This window comes from Oncorhynchus keta, chromosome 19 (genome assembly GCF_023373465.1).
Source record: "Oncorhynchus keta strain PuntledgeMale-10-30-2019 chromosome 19, Oket_V2, whole genome shotgun sequence".
Classification (NCBI taxonomy): domain Eukaryota; kingdom Metazoa; phylum Chordata; class Actinopteri; order Salmoniformes; family Salmonidae; genus Oncorhynchus; species Oncorhynchus keta.
Window position 1 is genome coordinate 61,458,487 of NC_068439.1, and position 18,714 is coordinate 61,477,200.

General features: G+C 43.6%; 2 protein-coding genes across 7 annotated transcripts in view; both read left to right on the top strand.

The window, feature by feature from the left end:
- cad (carbamoyl-phosphate synthetase 2, aspartate transcarbamylase, and dihydroorotase) overlaps window positions 1-1,498 on the top strand; it is a 28,750-nt gene extending 27,252 nt beyond the window's left edge. For both annotated transcript variants that reach the window (XM_035794132.2, XM_035794133.2), the window contains 5 exons: window positions 13-138; window positions 317-472; window positions 619-720; window positions 799-893; window positions 1,020-1,498. In XM_035794132.2, the coding sequence (XP_035650025.1) occupies window positions 13-138; window positions 317-472; window positions 619-720; window positions 799-893; window positions 1,020-1,119 (579 nt within the window). In that variant the 3' untranslated portion in view covers window positions 1,120-1,498. The remainder of the gene's footprint in view (window positions 1-12; window positions 139-316; window positions 473-618; window positions 721-798; window positions 894-1,019) is intronic.
- Window positions 1,499-1,637: 139 nt separating this feature from the next.
- Window positions 1,638-18,339, top strand: LOC118398616 (dnaJ homolog subfamily C member 5-like). Of its 5 annotated transcripts, XM_052470962.1 has the most exons (9): window positions 1,638-1,978; window positions 8,941-9,089; window positions 9,321-9,534; window positions 10,392-10,548; window positions 12,069-12,256; window positions 14,230-14,269; window positions 15,127-16,811; window positions 16,844-17,622; window positions 17,743-18,339. In XM_052470962.1, exons 2-5 carry the CDS (start codon window positions 8,950-8,952, stop codon window positions 12,251-12,253), a joined length of 696 nt encoding a protein of 231 aa, XP_052326922.1. In that variant the 5' UTR covers window positions 1,638-1,978; window positions 8,941-8,949; the 3' UTR covers window positions 12,254-12,256; window positions 14,230-14,269; window positions 15,127-16,811; window positions 16,844-17,622; window positions 17,743-18,339. The 5 variants fall into 5 exon arrangements, with proteins under 5 accessions (XP_052326922.1, XP_035650028.1, XP_035650030.1 ...); XM_035794135.2 differs by having other exon boundaries at window positions 16,844-18,339; XM_035794137.2 differs by lacking the exon at window positions 14,230-14,269 and having other exon boundaries at window positions 16,844-18,339.
- Window positions 18,340-18,714: the final 375 nt, after the last annotated feature.

Consider the following 18,714-nt stretch of genomic DNA (forward strand, 5'->3'; position numbering starts at 1 on the left):
CTCCAACTGTAGTCTGCAGCGAGGCATTGCCGGAAGCCAGTGATCAACGCTGGGGACGGGGTCGGGGAGCACCCCACTCAGGCCCTGCTGGATGTGTTTACCATCAGAGAGGAGCTGGGCACGGTCAACGGCATGACGGTGAGAAGAGCCCTCAAACCTCTGCTTTTTATGTTCTGACAGTGTTTTTATATGAAACGGAACTACGATCTGGAACCTGACTGGGTATTTTCATTCCAAATCAGCCGCTCCTTGGTGACAGCACCCCTGCCTGGTAAGTTAGCATAGCCAATGTCCTGACTGGTCTCTGTCTCTGTAGATCACCATGGTAGGAGACCTGAAGCACGGACGCACTGTGCATTCCTTGGCCAGGCTGCTCACCCAGTACAGGATCACTCTGCGCTACGTTGCCCCAAAGAACCTGCACATGCCCTCCGAGATCATCGACTTTGTGGCCTCCAAAGGCATCAAGCAGGTGGGTGGATCACAGGGGCCATTTTGGGGAAGAACAGATGTCTCTGAATCAAAAATGTCAATGGCACGGACTTCTAGTATGTAGGTGTCCTTTTCGCACGGTATGCACTACATAAAGCACTAAACTATGTCCTTGTGGCTGTGCAGGAAGAGTTTGAGAGCATCGAGGAGGCACTGCCTGACACTGACGTGCTCTACATTACCAGGATCCAGAAGGAGAGGTTTTCCTCAGAGGAAGAGTACAAAGCGGTAAGGATGGGGTTTCACTAACCTGTGAGGCTGGCCTTAGTGTTTGATCAGTGCTAAAGGACATGTGTTTTCATCCAGTGCTTTGGTCAGTTCATCCTTACCCCACACATCATGACTGGAGCCAAGAGGAAGATGGTGGTGATGCATCCTCTACCGAGAGTCAATGAGATCAGGTACGGATGTTCCCTGAGATTACAATGCAGCTCTTCATTATTTCTCCTTTGCTTCACTAATGTTTGCAAATTATAGTTAATGAATTAAGTGGGATGATTTAGCATCATGTTTACTCTCTCTTGCAGTGCGGAAGTGGACACAGATCCTCGTGCTGCCTACTTCCGGCAGGCTGAGAACGGCATGTACATCCGCATGGCCCTCCTGGCCACAGTGATGGGTAGATGAGGGGTGTGTGTGTGTAGAGTGGACACGCCACTGTTAGGACCGCAAAACCAACTGGGACCATTTGAGAAATCGATAATAATCTAATTGCTCCAACAGTCTCTATACAGTCACGTTTGGTGTGTACTCTTGAACAATTAGTTTTGACTGTTACATGTATTGTCATCATTCTGAGTACAATTTGAGAAACATGTTTCATAGAACCAATATCAATATGTAGTTTATTTCTGTGTCACTGTTGACGAGTCATCTGGTTTTATTGTATGGGGAAAAGGAATACAGACTGCTCATCAGAAGGTGGAACCATTGCAGAACATCCTTTTTATGCAAGAGAATTATTATGCTGATTGTGCTTTATAAATATAATAAAATGTCAACACTTTCAAGGGTTTTGTACATGAGTTTGTTCCATTAACCTCTGAAAATAAAGCTATTCTCATGTGGATGTGGTTCTGCCTAGGGCTTCTACCCAGTTGTCTTCAAACACTAGATGGCAGCACAATAGTGGTGGTCCAACACTAACTAGACCGACCAACAAACCTGGCTCAATCATCGTTGGTAACAATTGTATAGTTTTCATAGAATACAGAATTACAGTAGGTAGAAAAAAAAGACATTTTTTTTACGTGAATTTCAAACGCGCCAAATTTGTGTAAGGATATGAAGACGCTGTTCATTGGTTGAAGCCCTCGTCTCAGAAGCGATCAGACGTCCCTTGTCCACTGGGGCTAATGGTACTGAAACTGTAGTAGCTAGCATTTTTAGGAGGGGCGGATACATTGACACATTGTCTGGCAATCTTGACATACAAAGTGGATGCCTCTATGCCACAGCGAAATATACCTCTTCCAATTTGCACAAGGTAAGATACGTCGTAAAGTCGCCCTAACCTGCGCCACGAGAGCTTATTTTTTTCAAGCTACACCAGTCGGTTTTGGCTACTGAGCCAGCGAGCAAGTGGGGTCTGGTCGCGAGGACAGTCCATAGTCCCACAGACATCGTTGCGTTAGGCTGTAACGTTACAAACTACTCTGGCATGCGGTTGCAGATTGATATTGGGTTGGTTAAATACGTTGTTTGGACGCACGCTTGTTTCAGGGAACATTATTAGAGTGAAAATGCATGGTTAACGAATTCTGACATCAGCGTCGCTAACGTTATTTGGCTAAATTAGCGGTCGTGACGGTCAGCTGAGCAGCCCGTCGACTTTTGCAGTTGAAACACATTTTGAAGTATCAGTTGATATCCACCAGCTTCTCATTACTAACCAAAAACCTTATAAGCGTTCATATTTTTTAAATAGTTGGCTAATAGCCAGCTAACGGTACAATTGCGGCTCCCCAAATGTTATTGACAACATTGATTGACAACTAGTTTCGTTAGTGAAACATTTTGGCCAGTGCCTGGGTTATTTTAGCTAACTAGCATCTGCATAGCTCGAGCAAACGCCACAGAGCTAGGTGCAAAGATAATTGCAATATCGTTACTAGTTAACGTTACTGTAGCTTTCTACCTAGCACTGCATATGTAGCTAGTTAGCCAACGTTAGATTCTTCTTGCATGGGGAAAAGACGATGTAAAATGGAAAGTAATTATCCATGTGGAGATTAGCAAGGGATTATGGTTGTGCAAGGACCATTGAATGTCTTTATAACGTTATATTGTCCAAGGACACAGCAGTTGTTACAAGACACCCAACAAACTATACAAACCCTACGTTCCTTACTATATAAGAAAGAAACAATTATGATTGCATGGATTATTCTATCGCAATCGTTAATCTGTAGCTACAGCTATCGGGTTTCATCTCGTGTGAGCTGGCTATTGCATAATGTATTGTATTTTATTTTGATCACACCCTTGCCAGCCCTCACTGCCATGTGTGTCATAGCAACACGTAGATACGGTGTGTTTCTTCAATCTCCTGTCACAGAATAGATGGCTCAAACGGTTCCTGTTTTGCCTTTGGTCAACATAACTAGTATAGGTTGGTGATGGTTAATGTAGATATTTTACCGCCATGATGTCAAGTCTTCCAAATCCCTTTTGGCCCAGCTGTTGTGAGGTCAAATGTGAGGTGTCATAGCAAAATCCTGGTGTGGTATTTTACAGATTAGTCATGGATTATGTCAATTTTGCATCAAGTATTTGTAGCAGCCAGCAATTACACAAATCCCCACAGGGCTCGACATTAAAGCTGGTCCTTTTGTCCATCCGACAAGACTATATATATATATAGATTAAAATTGTTCAAATGGACAAGTGACAACAAAAAAAATCACACATTACAATATCAAACAATTACACCCATCAGAGGACAACATTGGAATAATATTAGTCTATTTCTTTATGTACATAAATACAAAAGGGGGGCAGGACAGAGTTTGGGGGGGGGGCAGGACAGAGTTTGGGAAATCCTGGTGTAGGTGATAGCCTATGCATATTGGCTACATCCTCATGTCCAAACCAATGCTGACATGAAGCGCCAGAAAATGTAGGCCAACTTTAATAAGACTTTTAATGACATATAGAGGCGAAATGCCAGTAAATGCACCGCACATCACCCACTTTGAATTTGAGCAGAGGCGGTCAGCATTTTAAAACTATTTATTCCATAAACCTAGTTTAAAACCTATAATTTTTTGGTTATTTTCTAAACATGAGATTTGTTTGAGACCTTGTTTCAAAGTAGCCTAGCCAAATACGTCCATAGAAATGTTGAGGGAATTATTTTATAAACACTTAATATGCCATTGAAACCAGCACATTTCTCATGTTCTGTTTATTTATTTATTTATTATTTATTTATTTATTTTATTTTCCAGCAGCCAAATACATGATCCTAGTCTATCAGTAACTCATGCTAGTTGATGCATCTTTAGATTTCGCATTCTTAATTTCAAATGTATATTTTCAACTCCGTCACTAGCCCAAAGGTCGTCAGATGGCGATATTGAGAGTTCATTTTACCGTCCAAACGCATTGTACTGTATGCAACCTTCAATACACTTGTATCCCCCGTGGACTGGTTTGTGCCTGAAACATTCTCATTTCAGACTGCAAAGGTTTTGATTTCCTCAACTTTATTTAATGGCAAGAACGCGGGGGAAAATACAGGAAAAATAATCATATTTTCTTTTGAAACACCATTTTTTACCACCATGCTAATGTCTAATGCCAAGGAATGCTACTTCCTGATATTGTACCCCGCATTCAGTGGACTGCTACCGACTGCTGCAAACATAATTATTACGTAAGGAAAGTATGCATATTTCCCTGGTTTTTATCACGCCTTCACGCATTGAATACATTTGAGGAAATCAAAGCTTTTGCAGCCGGAATGGAGAATGTTTTAGGGATGAGTGTGTATTGGGGATATGAGTGTATTGCCATTGCCAGCTGCATACAATGCGTTTGGACGGTAAGATTAACTCAATATCGCCATCTGCCGGCCATTGGGGCTGCTCTATCACGTTAAACCGCTCGCGATTGCTGTGCGCTTTTGAGTGATGTTTCCCCTAATAGAATTTGGAACGTTCCGTAATAGCTTAGAACCGTGTGCGTATTGTTGAACATATAATATGAAGAAATACAACTTTATCAACATTTTATGATATACGTTCTGATCTGTTGCATCAGCCTCATTGCTTTTTTGAATGTGTTTATGTGCGGTGGTTGTATGAATTTTGGATCTGTCGTCCCGGAGTCTGTTTTGAATGGTAGACATACAAATTTAGAAACTTATTTAGTTGTAATGTTGAAAGGGTGGCCAACCATCCTCCAGGAGAGCCTTAAAGAGGCAGTGCTGTATTTTAATACCAGTTTGAATATGCAAAGATGCCAATAGGAAGAGTGTAGCCTACATTTTTGTATTTTACACTATAGTAAAATAAGTGGTTACTTGCACCATACAATGATATCATTTTTGGGGGGACAAGTGAAAAAATATCTGTTTTACAAGTCCAAAGGACAAGTGGCAAAAAAAAGTTAGTCAAGCCCAATTCCAGTTTTTGGTCGGTTTGGCCTAGTTTATACTCTGGTTATGAGCAGAGGTGCAGGTTAGATGTTGAAATGCTAGTCTGTCCTACTACTTGTCTTGGCCATTGAGTTGTCCTTACCCCCCACTGAAGCATGTTTAACATTGTAGCAATGTTTTATGCCTAGAGACTTGTATTTTATATATCTCAGGTTTCAACCTTAAATCAGAGGTTGCTGTTGTTAAAGTTTATGGTGCCAAATAAAATCAGATATGATCATTTTCCATTGACAAGGTACAGAAGTAGTTGTTTCTAAATGTCCTGAAGCAGCTCTCATCCCTGGGATGTTTATGAAAGTTCGGTAAGAACAACATTCGGCTCTTGAATCACTTGACAAGGCAACAAAGAAATGGCCTTCTGTGAGAAACAAGAGGATTGCAAAAGAATGCAAAATACCCTTGATTAAGCCCAGCACTGGCAGTAGGCTGCTTGAGTGCTGCTGCCTCTCTGTGTTTTCTCTTTCACATTAAGATAATTTTGCTGTCACATGATCACAGTGGCTGTTCTTCAAATTTGTTTGATCTTTCCATCTCTGACTTGTTGATATATTTAGCAAGTAGGGTCAATTAAATAGTTAGGCCTAGATAAATCACTCTTCTTCCATTAATCCAGTCTTTGTGCTTTATTTAGGCATTTTTGCATATTAGTGTGAGAAAGTTCCACATCAGGAGTGACCTGTCAGGGGTCATGAACCCTGATGACATGTTGAGTATGAAGACCAACTCACGCACCCGGCCTTGCTTGTGTGTATCATCTTAGCCAGGGGTTCCCTTGGCTCAGTCTCAGCTAGTTAAGAGAAGAGATGGTGTAGCCAGGCCAGGGACTAGCCGACTAGGTAAAGCTTGTCAGAGCCTGTGTGATGGACTAGCCTATTAGGTAGCGGTTGTCAGAGCCTGTGACCAGACCGTTTCACACCCAAGCTAGAAGTGCTACCGGGCTGCCGTCTTTTCCGGAGTGTCAAATGGTGGCTTTGACAGGCGCTGGGCCATGTCTACTCTCGCTAACCCACAGAAGCCTCTTGCGGTATACCGAAGACCGTTTTATTTGGAAAAGCCACAGGATGGTTTTTCAATACTGTCGAAACTATTTATTTGAAGTTTTTCACATAATTTAAATATTTGTAGCTACTTTTAAGTTATTACCTGCAGTCAACTTGTGCAATACCATAGGAGATCAAGCAGATTGCGTTCTTTATTTCACCTGTCACATTATTTAAAAGTATGATACTTACCATAGTTCTCCAGAACAGTTGAGCCAGCCACGTGTTTGTAAACAGCACAACAGGAGAAAGCGAGCTGGTGAGTCCATAGCGTTCTAGATCTATTGACGAGTCTCTGTTTTGCGGCGCACAAGGTGATGAAGTTACACTCGTATGCAATTCACTAGTAAATGTTTGCCATCATATAATGGCTTTCTGCCAGAAGTCCACGAGCTCTGGATGAGTTATCTGTACAACTGCTATTTTTCCCTATGCTTCCTACTAGTGTTTTTTTTCTTTCTCCTTTCTTCTCCTATCTGCTTCCTTCCATTCCAGTTACTAGCGATGCTTGAATAACTTTGAGCTTGATTTGCTTGTCTTTGCAATTCATTTTTTCTCTTTAGCTTTCAGCTAACGGCGTCTGATTTCACTATTCGTTTTTGCTAATTCTGTTAGCATTCTGGTAATAGGGTAGCCTAGTGGTTAGAGCGTTGGACTAGTAACCGCAAGGTTGCAAGTTCAAACCCCCGAGCTGACAAGGTACACACACATCTGTCGTTCTGCCCCTGAACAGGCAGTTAACCCACTGTTCCTAGGCCGTCATTGAAAATAAGAATTTGTTCTTAACTGACTTGCCTGGTTAAATAAAGGTAAAATAAAAAATAAATAAAATAGAGGCCCAATGGGCTTTTTATGCATTTTTAGTGCCCCCTTGTGTGCTATGCCGGTAATACAGTAATTCCCGGTACGAGAGAAGACCATATGGAAATCTCGATACCACCCAAACCTACCTGGATGCACACATTTTACTCTGTGTCACAACGTTTGACATGTGCCAGTGTGGAACACAGAGGGAAAAACCACTTGGCCTTACTTGCTTGCCTACATTTTATAACCCAGAAACAGTGTAATGACCATAACCAAAGCATAATCACAAACACACATCATGTCACATCTCTTCCAGGAATCAAGGGATCTGTATGTTATTGAAAAGGTGCCTTCAGTTTTTCTCCCTTAGGACATTGGTTCCCAAACTGTGGGGCCCTTATTATTATTATAATTTTTTTTAAAGGAACTCAGTCCAGCTTTAAACTTACTCTTGAAAGTCGTAGTAGTAGAAGGCACAAGGTGCAATTTCTAAATTGGGTAGTGCATCATCAGTTCCTCTTGTCATGTTAGCCATTGTATACCTAAGATAACTATTTATAACTTGTCAGAAATGTCCAGTCCATTTAAAACATGAAATTTTTTTCGCCCATCTATATTGTCACTCTAATATCACATGAATACACATTAGACTTGGCAAAATGTATAGAATTGCAAGAAAATGAGCTTTAAACATGCGAAACTCTCTCCACCAATAAGAGGGGTGTGAACAGTTTGTGTGAATGGCCGACAGACAGGCTGGATAGCAGAGGTAATTAATGGTCGAACACAAGCTTCGCTGGCTAAATGTTTCTGCTTGTCCAAGCTTTGGAAGTGTGTGAGTAAGATTTGGTGGTTGTTAAGCAGATTGAAATTCTTGACTTGGAGGCTGACCGGGTCCAATGTAAGACTAAGGTAATTACAGAGACCACCTTCTCAGTATTGGGACAACACCAGCCTGAAGGGAATCAAAGGGAAATGGGCAGGTAGTGTAGTTTACTGCTAGTCTGCTACTGCTTGTAGCCTTTTGCCACCATTTACTGTTCCCCCTTGCAACAACCTGTAGACTACAGGTTCTTCCCCAGCCAAGCCTCCTAAGCCTGTCTCTGTGCAGTGCTGGCTGTTCAGGCCCATCTCTCCAGGGCCAGTCTAGGATTGCCCTGTGTTGACTTGTATGAGTAATCTGTGCAAGATCAGCAAAATGTAATCGCCTTTAGCTCAGGCCTGCCCAGGGCATTACTAGTCACAGTGTGCGTGGCTGAGTGTGATGTGGTGTGTGTGTGTGTCACAGCAGGGCTATTGTCCTGTTCAGCAGAATGTGGGGCTGTGTGGAGCGTTGGAGTCTCACTGCTGGCCTTCTGCTTTGTTTTAATCACAGGGATTTTAGATGGAGGTTCCAGAGTTGTGATGCACTATTCATGTTTAACACATGCTACTGCACTTCACTACACGCAGTCTTGGAGCTTAATCCCAAATTCATCTGCGCTAAGTGTATTGTGGTTTAAAGGGATCTGTAAGGGTTGTGTGTAGGCCCAGTTCATACATATGTGTGCAGAAATGGTTTAAACATAAACCCAGCCAGTGCTGAATGCTGTATCCTTGTGTTTTGCTGGTTCATACTTTTTTTTATTAGTATCCTTGTATTGACATTGGGTTTATGAGATGGGATATTCTAGGCAGAGCTGTTCCAGTTCCCTATGGTGTTCTAGGCAAAGCAATGTGACAACATCTGTGTCTGTCTACCATGTCTGTGATGATTATGGCTACAGACAGTACACACACACACATGTAGTTACTACTTGGACAAATAATGTCAAGATTTAAGAACAGGTCAGGTAAATACTGCAGGGTGTATGTCTATTGCTACAGTGACAGCCTACTCAGTTCCACACTTCATGTGTGTGACTTAGTGCTAACCTCCTGTGTGACTGTATATCTTGGCAGACTTCAGCCATGGCCACGACAGGCACAGGCGCAACTGAGCCAAACCGGCCAGGCCCCCAGAGGAAGATGTCCACCACAGGGGAAAGCTTGTACAAGGTGCTCGGCCTGGAGAAAGGAGCGTCCGCTGAGGACGTCAAGAGAGCCTACAGGTAACACTCAGTCTGTCTCTGGTCGTTATAGCCACATAACCTGTAAGCCTTTTTCTCTATTTCCCCTATTTCCCCGCTTTATTCAGGAGTTGGTCCATCAGACAAAGAACAATTACTTTTAATGAGGTATAAGCTCTTTATAGGATTTAGAGTTTTGTGAAATCTGTATGTGGTGGTGTGGACTGAGATTAATTTATTCATCCATCCATCCATCCATCCATCTATTTACAGGAAACTAGCATTGAAGTACCACCCAGACAAGAACCCAGACAACCCGGAGGCTGCAGATAAGTTTAAAGAGATCAACAACGCCAACTCCATCCTGAACGATGACGGCAAGAGGAGGATCTACGACGAGTACGGCTCCATGGGCCTCTATGTGTCCGAGCAGTTTGGAGAGGAGAGCGTTAAATACTACTTCCTCATGTCCAAGTGGTGGTTTAAGGTGAGAGAGAGAGTACCTCATAACCCTCCAAACCACCTTTAGTCGTACAGGGTAATATATTAGGTTAGGTTAGGTGTAGTCAGTAGTGCTGTAACCTCCGACAGTGGGGGTGAGTAGCCCCACTCTCCCAGCTGACTGTCACAGTGATGACATACTGACTGGACTTCTTTCACAGCCACATCACTCATCACACTAAGAGCTGCTGGGATTTTATTAGACATTGTTATGGATAGAATTCACTGTCTCGTACTGTCTTCTCCATGCATTAGACAGCCTACTGTAAATCCCTGTTGGGAGTACATTGACAGTATATAAGTATTTGTGTATAATTGCTTTGACAAGTCTCATAGTTACCTCCCTCTGAACCTGTCAGTGTACTGTGTCTTTCTGTTTCAGTCAGACAGATGGCTCCAGGTGCAAAGCAGTCTTTATTTAGAATTGTGTAGTTGTGTTCAGTCACTCAGATGTGTGGCCATTGATGCTGAGTAGAGTAAGTAGAGAGGTCTAGATGCAGTGAAAATCCACCGACTGTCTCACAAACCTCACTCTGCTTTTACCTACAAAGAAAACTACAAAGCAAAGGAACATTTCAGGGAGAAACAAAACCACTCCACTTATGTATACCCTAGAAATGCTTGGTACAGTAGGATTATTGAGAGCATCCACATGTATTTCACTGTCTCTGCTGCTAATATCCCCTAGCTTCTCTCACTGGATCACCCTGTAGATCTGAGGCTAGACATAAGTTCTCCTGCGAGCAGGAAGACAGCGGGTGACTGTTCCGGCTGGGTATATGTGATCGGGAGAAGCTCCATACTGATAATGCTGTGTGTTTGTGTTATGCCCTTGTGCTGCAGACCATGGCCGTGTGCTGCACTGTCTTCTCCTGCTGCTGCTGCTGTTGCTGCTGCTGTTTCTGCTGTGGGAAGTGCAAGCCGCCGGAGGAGGATGATCACTACCAGTACGTGGACCCAGAGGACCTGGAAGCCCAGATCAAAGCTGAGACGGACAGAGGTGAGCCCACGCTGGGAGGGGGGAGTTTTTAAATGGGGGGGGTGTTTTGGGTTGGTGGCAGGTAGTATGCGGTAGAATGTTTTGGGTGCTAGTAGGCATTGGGTAATAAACTAAGTATGCTAGTGCACATAGCCATTTTTCGATTGTATAGAATAGACTACTATAGCTGGGATAGAGCTCATGAGGAGGGTAACAGGATAAATACAGTGTGCCCCCAATCCTTCTGTGTTGGCCCTTCTCCTGGGTCCTGGCGTCCCTACACACTACCTCAGCGACAGGCCGCCTCGCAGATGTCGGTTTTTCAGCCTGACTTAACGCTGTCACTTCCTTTCAGAGGGAGAAAGAAGAGGGAGGAGAGGCAGGGAAACAGCAGAGCACAGATGGGGCGAGAGCAGCCAAACAGGGATGGGGAAGAAGGGATGAGGGAATGGGGGGGGGGGGGCACCAGTGTCTACTCCAGCTAGGCAGGACTCTGGGTCTACAGCACCTGGTCCTGCACAGGAGGTAGAGGCTGCAGGCTAGCCCTTAGATTACCTTGATGTGCAAGTATTTATAGCTACTCATACTCTGACTGAGAGACTGCTGGTTCATGTCATGAGGACATTATCCAGTTATAGCCCTAGCTCTGACATTTAAATATTTTTTAATTATCACTCTCCTCAGTCTCAGTAAATTAGATGATGATAATTTATTATCTGCTAGTGCAGAAATGTGCCTTGTATCACAATGCTCCTTTACCAGAATGGGTAATATAATATAATGTTTGGTATTTTTGGATGTGTAAAAGCTATGGATGTAGTGTCAGAACAGTGTGCAATAACATGTTGACATTAACAGGTAGAGATGTCAAGTTTTTCTTTTCTTCCAACATTTCAAGCCCAACAAGAAGCTCTTTGTTTTATCCTCTCCCATCAGTGGTCCCCAGAACAGGGACAGGGGCTGGGACAGAGGCGAGATGAGGAAGATGCATGTAATCCTGTCAGATCTCAGAGGATGCTCTCTGCCTCGGCCTCTTGTGTTGTGTCCTTAACTGGTTGGTCTGAGGACAGGACTCTCAGCTCCTTCACTCATGTTGCCTCTTCACACAGCAGATCACTCAATAGAAAACAGTCCCAAGGACTATACTCCTAATTGTCTTGTTTTTTTGTTCTGATGAGTGATCAGTGACCATGGTGACCCCATACTCACTTGGGCTAGGGGTCGTGACTATCACACCATTTGAACTTTCAGTATAAGGCTTTATAAGCAAAATGACGATGCTATTGGTTTCAGAGATATTCACAACATGTTCAGGCGAATACCTAGTTGATATGAATAATCTCCTCACCGTATCACACAAAAACAGGAACTGCGCTTAATTTACAGTAACTGAAAACCAAACCAAATATGACAAGCTAACAGCCTCAGGGAAGTATGGGTTTGGGGATAACATATCAGTATACTCTGGCCCAATGAGTAGGCCTGGTTTATCTCATTCTGACAGAAAGGTGTTTCTGTACGTTTGTGTTTTCATCCACCAGGTGACACGGTAATCATTGTGCAGCCCATACCTGTAGCCGTACCTATAGCTGTAACGAGTCCTGTGGCTGAGATCATCAGCCTAGGCCCTGCCAACTGCCTAGACCCTGCCAATCCAGTGGTTGACAACCTGACCAGGCCAGTGGCTGCTGAGAACCCAGGCGAAACGTTGCCGGAGTCTAAATGACTCGTAAGCCCCCCGTCTCCCTGATGTACTTGCTGTACTCAACCCAGCTGCATCGTGTCCATCCGTCCCGCTTCCTGTGCACGTTGCCACGCCCCAGACCAACCCGTTTCACCAGACTGTGTTTGCTCATAGTGACACACGGTGCCTTTGTACTATGATTAGCTGTTTGTTTGACTGACTCATTAACCATCCATTCTGTTTGCCTGTCAGTGTTGAGTTGCATGATGTCATGGCTGTTGCTTCAGAATGTTTTGAGCATGGCTGCATGCATGAGCTTGCCTTGTGTGTATTTATAATGTAGTGGACCTAATTTTGCTATGGATGGAGCAACTCAATAACAATCATTTCAGTTAATTGATCACTAAGTATTTTGTCTGTGTTTGGTCCATCGTGAATGTATCTGTAGTAACTATTTTCTGCCTTGGTGATAAAGTGGATGTAATCTCTTTGTTAATTAGGCATGGTTTATGGTCATTAAACTATAGCCTAATCTATGCCCAGTATCCCATTACTTTACCAGTAAGACCACAGAGACGCTTATGCCGGGTGTGCACTACGACTTTCAAAATCCAAACATCGCTGAGCCTCGCATGTTAAACCAACGTCTTTCCTGTAGTTTCTTGTCTTGCCAACATAGTGGTGCGCAGAATAAACCATCTGGTACAGACAAGGGGGTCACACACTACAAGAGTCTTCACTTGGTCGTGAGGATTCTCCATACCACCACATAGTCTCGCGAAAACAATGATGTGATTAGATTGTTAACGTAGCCAGAACGAGCTGTGGCTCAAAGCAGTCTCAAACGTTTTCTGTCAGACATTGACGCATGACAAACAGAGTTGAAATTTCTATTGCTTGTGAACTTCAGAGCTGAAACGAGTTGACGCTTTAGTTTAAGGCAAGTACAAACGCATCCTAGTAGTCGTGGCTCCTGCTCGAAAGTGTCTACAACTTCTGGGTAACGCGAAACAATGTCATCATCTCACTGGTTTCTTTGGCGAGCGCTCATTAGCTTTTGCTGATCACCGGTCTCAAAACTTGTCGTTGCACACTACAAAAACATTGCAGATTTTGTGCCAATAAAATCCAACATGTTTGGAAAAATTGAGATGTCTGGGGCTGCTCCAAGACGAGATCGGTAGCCCTCAGATTGCGTCTCTGACCCGCTCACATTAAACGAGCGTCTGTGACAGCCCAGTGCCCCGAGTAGGCAACATTGAGGATTTTGTCTCCAATCTCATCTGGAAAAGCTAAATCGGTGCCCGAATTGTGTTGTGTACTACCGGCTTTAGGCATTGGATGTAACAAGTCAACTTCACAAGACAAAACAGGGCCCCACAGCAGCCAAGTACTCACTCAACCCACAAGACATTAGATGCCTTCAATAAACAGTAGCCGTCTATTCATATTAAAAACATCAATATAATGTCAGGCTGGTTAGTTGAAAATCTAGCCTGTGGATATGTGCTAATACCACAGTCCGTTTGTCATGCTAACACAACCCTTTGATCCCCCTGGGGCCTTTTGTGGAGGTACATTACCTTTAGAAAGTACTTATACCCCTTGACTTAATCCACATTTCATGTGTTTACAGCCTGCATTTAAAATCTATTAATTTGAGATCTGTCACTGATCTAGAGACCAATACCTCTAAGACGAGCCACTGCTGTCCTGTCACATCCGGCCATATGTGTTTATCATCTCTCCTCACACCTACTTCCTCTCTGTTGGTGCTCTGTTTGTTCAACACCATGATGCCTGTTGACATGTCAGTCTATGATTCTCTCTTTAGAATTACCAAAGTGATAGCTGGAAGCTTCAAGAGACTATGGTTATATAATGATGTTGAGATATTACTATCATTATATTGTAATCTGATATAGTAGGGGTAGTAGCCTAACTAATAGTACAAGTGCTTTCTAAGTAGTGTTCTGTGCTCTCCCTCTATGCTGCATATGGATGATGTCCTCTATAAGGAAAGTGACAGTGTGGATGAGCATCGCCAGGGGAGGGCAGGTAGGTTCATGGTACACACTTGGTCATGTTCAGTAGGGCACACCATAGCAGAACGTTTTGCGACGGAAAACAAAAATCTGTATCCTTACTGGACACTCTCCGGTAGCACGTCCTTGTTTCAAAACGTTTTCCACCTACTGAACATGACCCTCGTGGAGCTTTCAATATTTCAGGACCGGTTACACCTCAGAACAGTTAAACAAGGGCCCAATTTCCTGCTAATAATACCTTCCCATGTGAATTGCTTCTAGTTGAGACAACAAGCTATTACTTGCTGGATTTGTTTGATAACAGGATTTATTGCAACAAAGCTAGATGAGAGTTGGAAGCTTCCTGTCAACAGGGTTTACAGAGATGTTGTGTAGACTGTCATGCTTCCAGCTTGTAAATACCCTGTGTGTACCTGGCAGTCAGACTTAGCCCTTGTAGCCTCAGCTTGTGCTGTGTTCATGAACCTCAATCTGGACAGATGTTCCTATTGGGATGTTTCCGCATTTTCTTCCTCATTGGCATCAGGTCATCATTAGTCTATATCTACAGAACCCTGATATGTTTACAAAGTCATTGCCATTGACGTGTGAAATGTTACCTGTCTGTACATGCAGTTACCTGTCTGTACATGCCGTTACCTGTCTGTACATGCCTGTTAGTTCTTCATTTGACTTCAGAATTTGACCTTCAGTATCATACAAACCATAGAGAATGCAGAAGCTAAATTTATTCATAGAGCACATAGCCTATATGTAGCCTAGTCCTTTACCTACTCATTATGGCATGGGACACTTGGCTAACTTTTCTCTATTGAGGGTTATTATTTTCCCCAGTGAGTCTTGACACAGTTCAATGTCTTCCTGCAGGTCCTCGTGACCCTATTGTGATCCAGCCACATTCCATCGCCATCGAGGTTCCAGAGACCTCCCAGCCTGCAGCCAGCCAGCCCACCTCCAAGCCCCAGCAGTGACCCTTCCCTCCCAGCCCCATCTACCCGCTGGAGCACTCCCCTACGGTGGACACGGCCAGGCCCCTGTGGCCCCACACTGGAGCCCCCAGCAGCCAGCCAGGCCAACCGTCACTAGTGCCAGTCAACCAGCCAGCTAGTCAACCCCCCATACTGTGGTAAAGATCTAACTTAATGGACATGAGCGGCAGGCTGCCAAGAGACCAGGACTCCTTCTGACATGATATGTATCTGTCTATCCACCAAACTGAGGATTGGAACACTCTATCCCTCCATTTCATCCCTCCTTTTCTATCCTCCCTCATCTATCCCCCCTTTCTCTTTCTTGTCTCTGTTAGAACGCTGTGGGATTGGAGACTCTCTTTTTAAGTTCAGTCGGCGTTTTAAATGGCCTGAGACAAGCATTCCACCTCCCTGGAGACTAAAGCATGGATCAGAGGAAGTAAAGGCTCCCAAACAGATTGCATGTGCTTCATTTTAACTGCATGCCCCTATTGTACAGCACTGGCAAATACATACCCCATACATCCACACCCCTGTACTACAGCCACCACCCCAGCACTGCCAGCGATACCTCCAGCTGCAGGTGCACCTACAGTAGTATGCCACACAACCAGGGATCTCCCCTCCACCGCCACCTGAAAGAGACCCAAGAGTGGGGCTGGATACAGTAGAGATTCAAGAACAGTGAAAATGTCGGGTGGATAAAACAAGAAAAATGTGTTGATTGCTTAATTTCATTGCTAACTGTCATAATTATGTTAGTTCGACTAAAGCCAAACTAGATGCCACTCACTCCATGTGTTCAACAGTCAGCTCCCAAAGAGACGGTTCTCCTCATGCCACTAGAGCCAACCTGAGAGGATTGTTTAATTGAGGTGCATGTATGTATTTGGGTCTATTATGCACTTCTGAAACCTGTGAAGTGGGTAAATGATCATTTCCAATGGACTGTTGGCTAACATGGGTCCAGCCAAGTGCTTACTGAAACCCCAGTCAGTACAATGCACTCTGTATTGGGTGGAACTGACTACTGACTACAGCTAGCTAACTGCAACCAAACAACTTATCAAACGTTTCCCATCTCAAATGGTGGTTTTGCTTTGCATTCTCCTCATAGTCTGATGTAACATGGAGATACAGGGGAGTGGGTATGTACTGTAGGGGTCTGTTTGACCTAGCCACTAAAGACCATGCTATGCCACATCCTAGATGACTGCTTTGTTCATTGTACTGCCTACAGAGATATCCCATCACCGAATATTTGAGAAGTAACACAACAGGCTGTTTTCCATGGGGTTTTGGTGGACTGATTGCCATGTTTATTGTTTTATGGGCTGAAGAGGCACAACTACTAGTCTCAGTGATGAGATGATACAATGTCCCACAGCAGGGTTAGGATCTGTAAAGATCGGCCAACCAGCAGTTTATCTGTACTTAAGTACAGCTCTCTTTATAACCCTGGGGTGCAGTCAGAGGTTTCTCAATGTTGTGTAATCAGAATAGTGAAAACAGTGAAGTGAATGAATGTCATATTGTCATTGAGAGTCAGTCAGTCCCAGGTGTGTGTGTGTGTGTGTGTGTGTGTGTGTGTGTGTGTGTGTGTGTGTGTGTAGCATTGTACAAAATCGTTATTGGTTTGTTCATGTAGTGCTGAGGTCAGTCATTCATCCCCCTCCCAGTTTTTTTTTTGTGGTTTGTAATTTGAAAAGGGTGTTCTGTGTTTCCTGAAGAGGGGCTAGTACATGGCCTTTAACCACCTTGTGTTTTGGCTGAAGAACCACCCTGAAGATAAGCTAAACTAAACTAAAATGATGTCGTCAAATGATGTCAAGCAGCCATTTTATCTTTTGTAGCTCTCTCCTGAGTGTTTACATAGAAATGATCTATCAGCAGCATCATTTTGTTACTGGAACTATTGCACCTTTTCTCACCTCTTCATATCAATAAGTTAACAGCTAAAACCCACCTGAAATTTCAGACTGTTGGTTGTGTTTTCACAAACCATAATAAACATAACAGTACAGTATCTGGCCCCAGGGCTCAGAGAGGAGGAATATATTTATTCTGGTGATCCTTATCTGCTGTAAATAATAATAATCACAACCACTTGTCACATGCAAATAACATTATTTGAGAATCCCTATGAATGGGAAATGTTTTAAGAATCAACCCCATTTAAATTATGTACATTGTCCTTTATTTATTTTTTTATGTCAAACCGAAAGAGCTGTTTTAATAAAACATGTTGACAGACAGTTGAGAAGAGCGAACCCTAGGCTAGCCAACATGGTCCTTACCAAGCAGCAACTGGTTGACAGAGGAACTAGGCTATGTTTTAACTGGTTGACAGAGGAGCTAGGCTGTCTCAACTGGTTGACAGAGGAGCTAGGCTGTCTCAACTGGTTGACAGAGGAGCTAGGCTATGTCTCAGCTGGTTGACAGAGGAGCTAGGCTGTCTCAGCTGGTTGACAGAGGAGCTAGGCTGTCTCAGCTGGTTGACAGAGGAGCTAAGCTGTCTCAACTGGTTGACAGAGGAGCTAGGCTGTCTCAGCGGGTTGACAGAGGAGCTCGGCTGTCTCAGCGGGTTGACAGAGTAGCTAGGCTGTCTCAGCGGGTTGACAGAGTAGCTAGGCTGTCTCAGCTGGTTGACAGAGGACCTAGGCTGTCTCAGCTGGTTGACAGAGGAGCTAGGCTGTCTCAGCTGGTTGACAGAGGAGCTAGGCTGTCTCAGCTGGTTGACAGAGGAGCTAGGCTGTCTCAGCTGGTTGACAGAGGAACTAGGCTGTCTCAGCTGGTTGACAGAGGAACTAGGCAATGTCTTAACTGGCTAGGCCACCATAGCTCTGGTCTACAGTAACCGGCAGGCAGACAGTAAGTGTATATCTGCTTTGAGTGTAAGGCCAGGGCTGTCCCCATGTCATCACTCCCCTATAGAACATGGGACTATGGGGACTCGGCCACTAATAATATGATTGATGATTGTAATTTTGTCAATTCTTTCATTATGTCATTAATTATTCACCATGATGTCTTTCATGGACAAAAATTATCTGTAAATGTGTATTTATATATAATGAAATTGAAACAATTAAAAGGGGGATTTGTACAATGTTTGTGATTTATTGTGTACTCTGAATTCACAACACTGAGAATAGTTTGTGTGATATCAAAGGAATGGCTCTCAGTTCTCCATGAACAAACAAAGTATATCTGTTCACAGAAGAACGCTATTCTTTCTCTGTTCTCTCTGGCAAAAGAACACCATTCGTTGGTGAAGATAAGATATGCTGCCATGAGAAAAAGTACCAAACTGTCTTTATCAGGAATAGCTCAATTGTAGCCATTAGCCACAGTAGACACTAGCTACATTGTAATCGGGTGGCTACCTGTAGGCTACTCCAGTAAAAGAAATGCAACCAAGAGGTGGAGTAAAGTATGAATGGAGATTTGGCTGCGAATGGGTACGGTATGGTGTGTTTGGCTT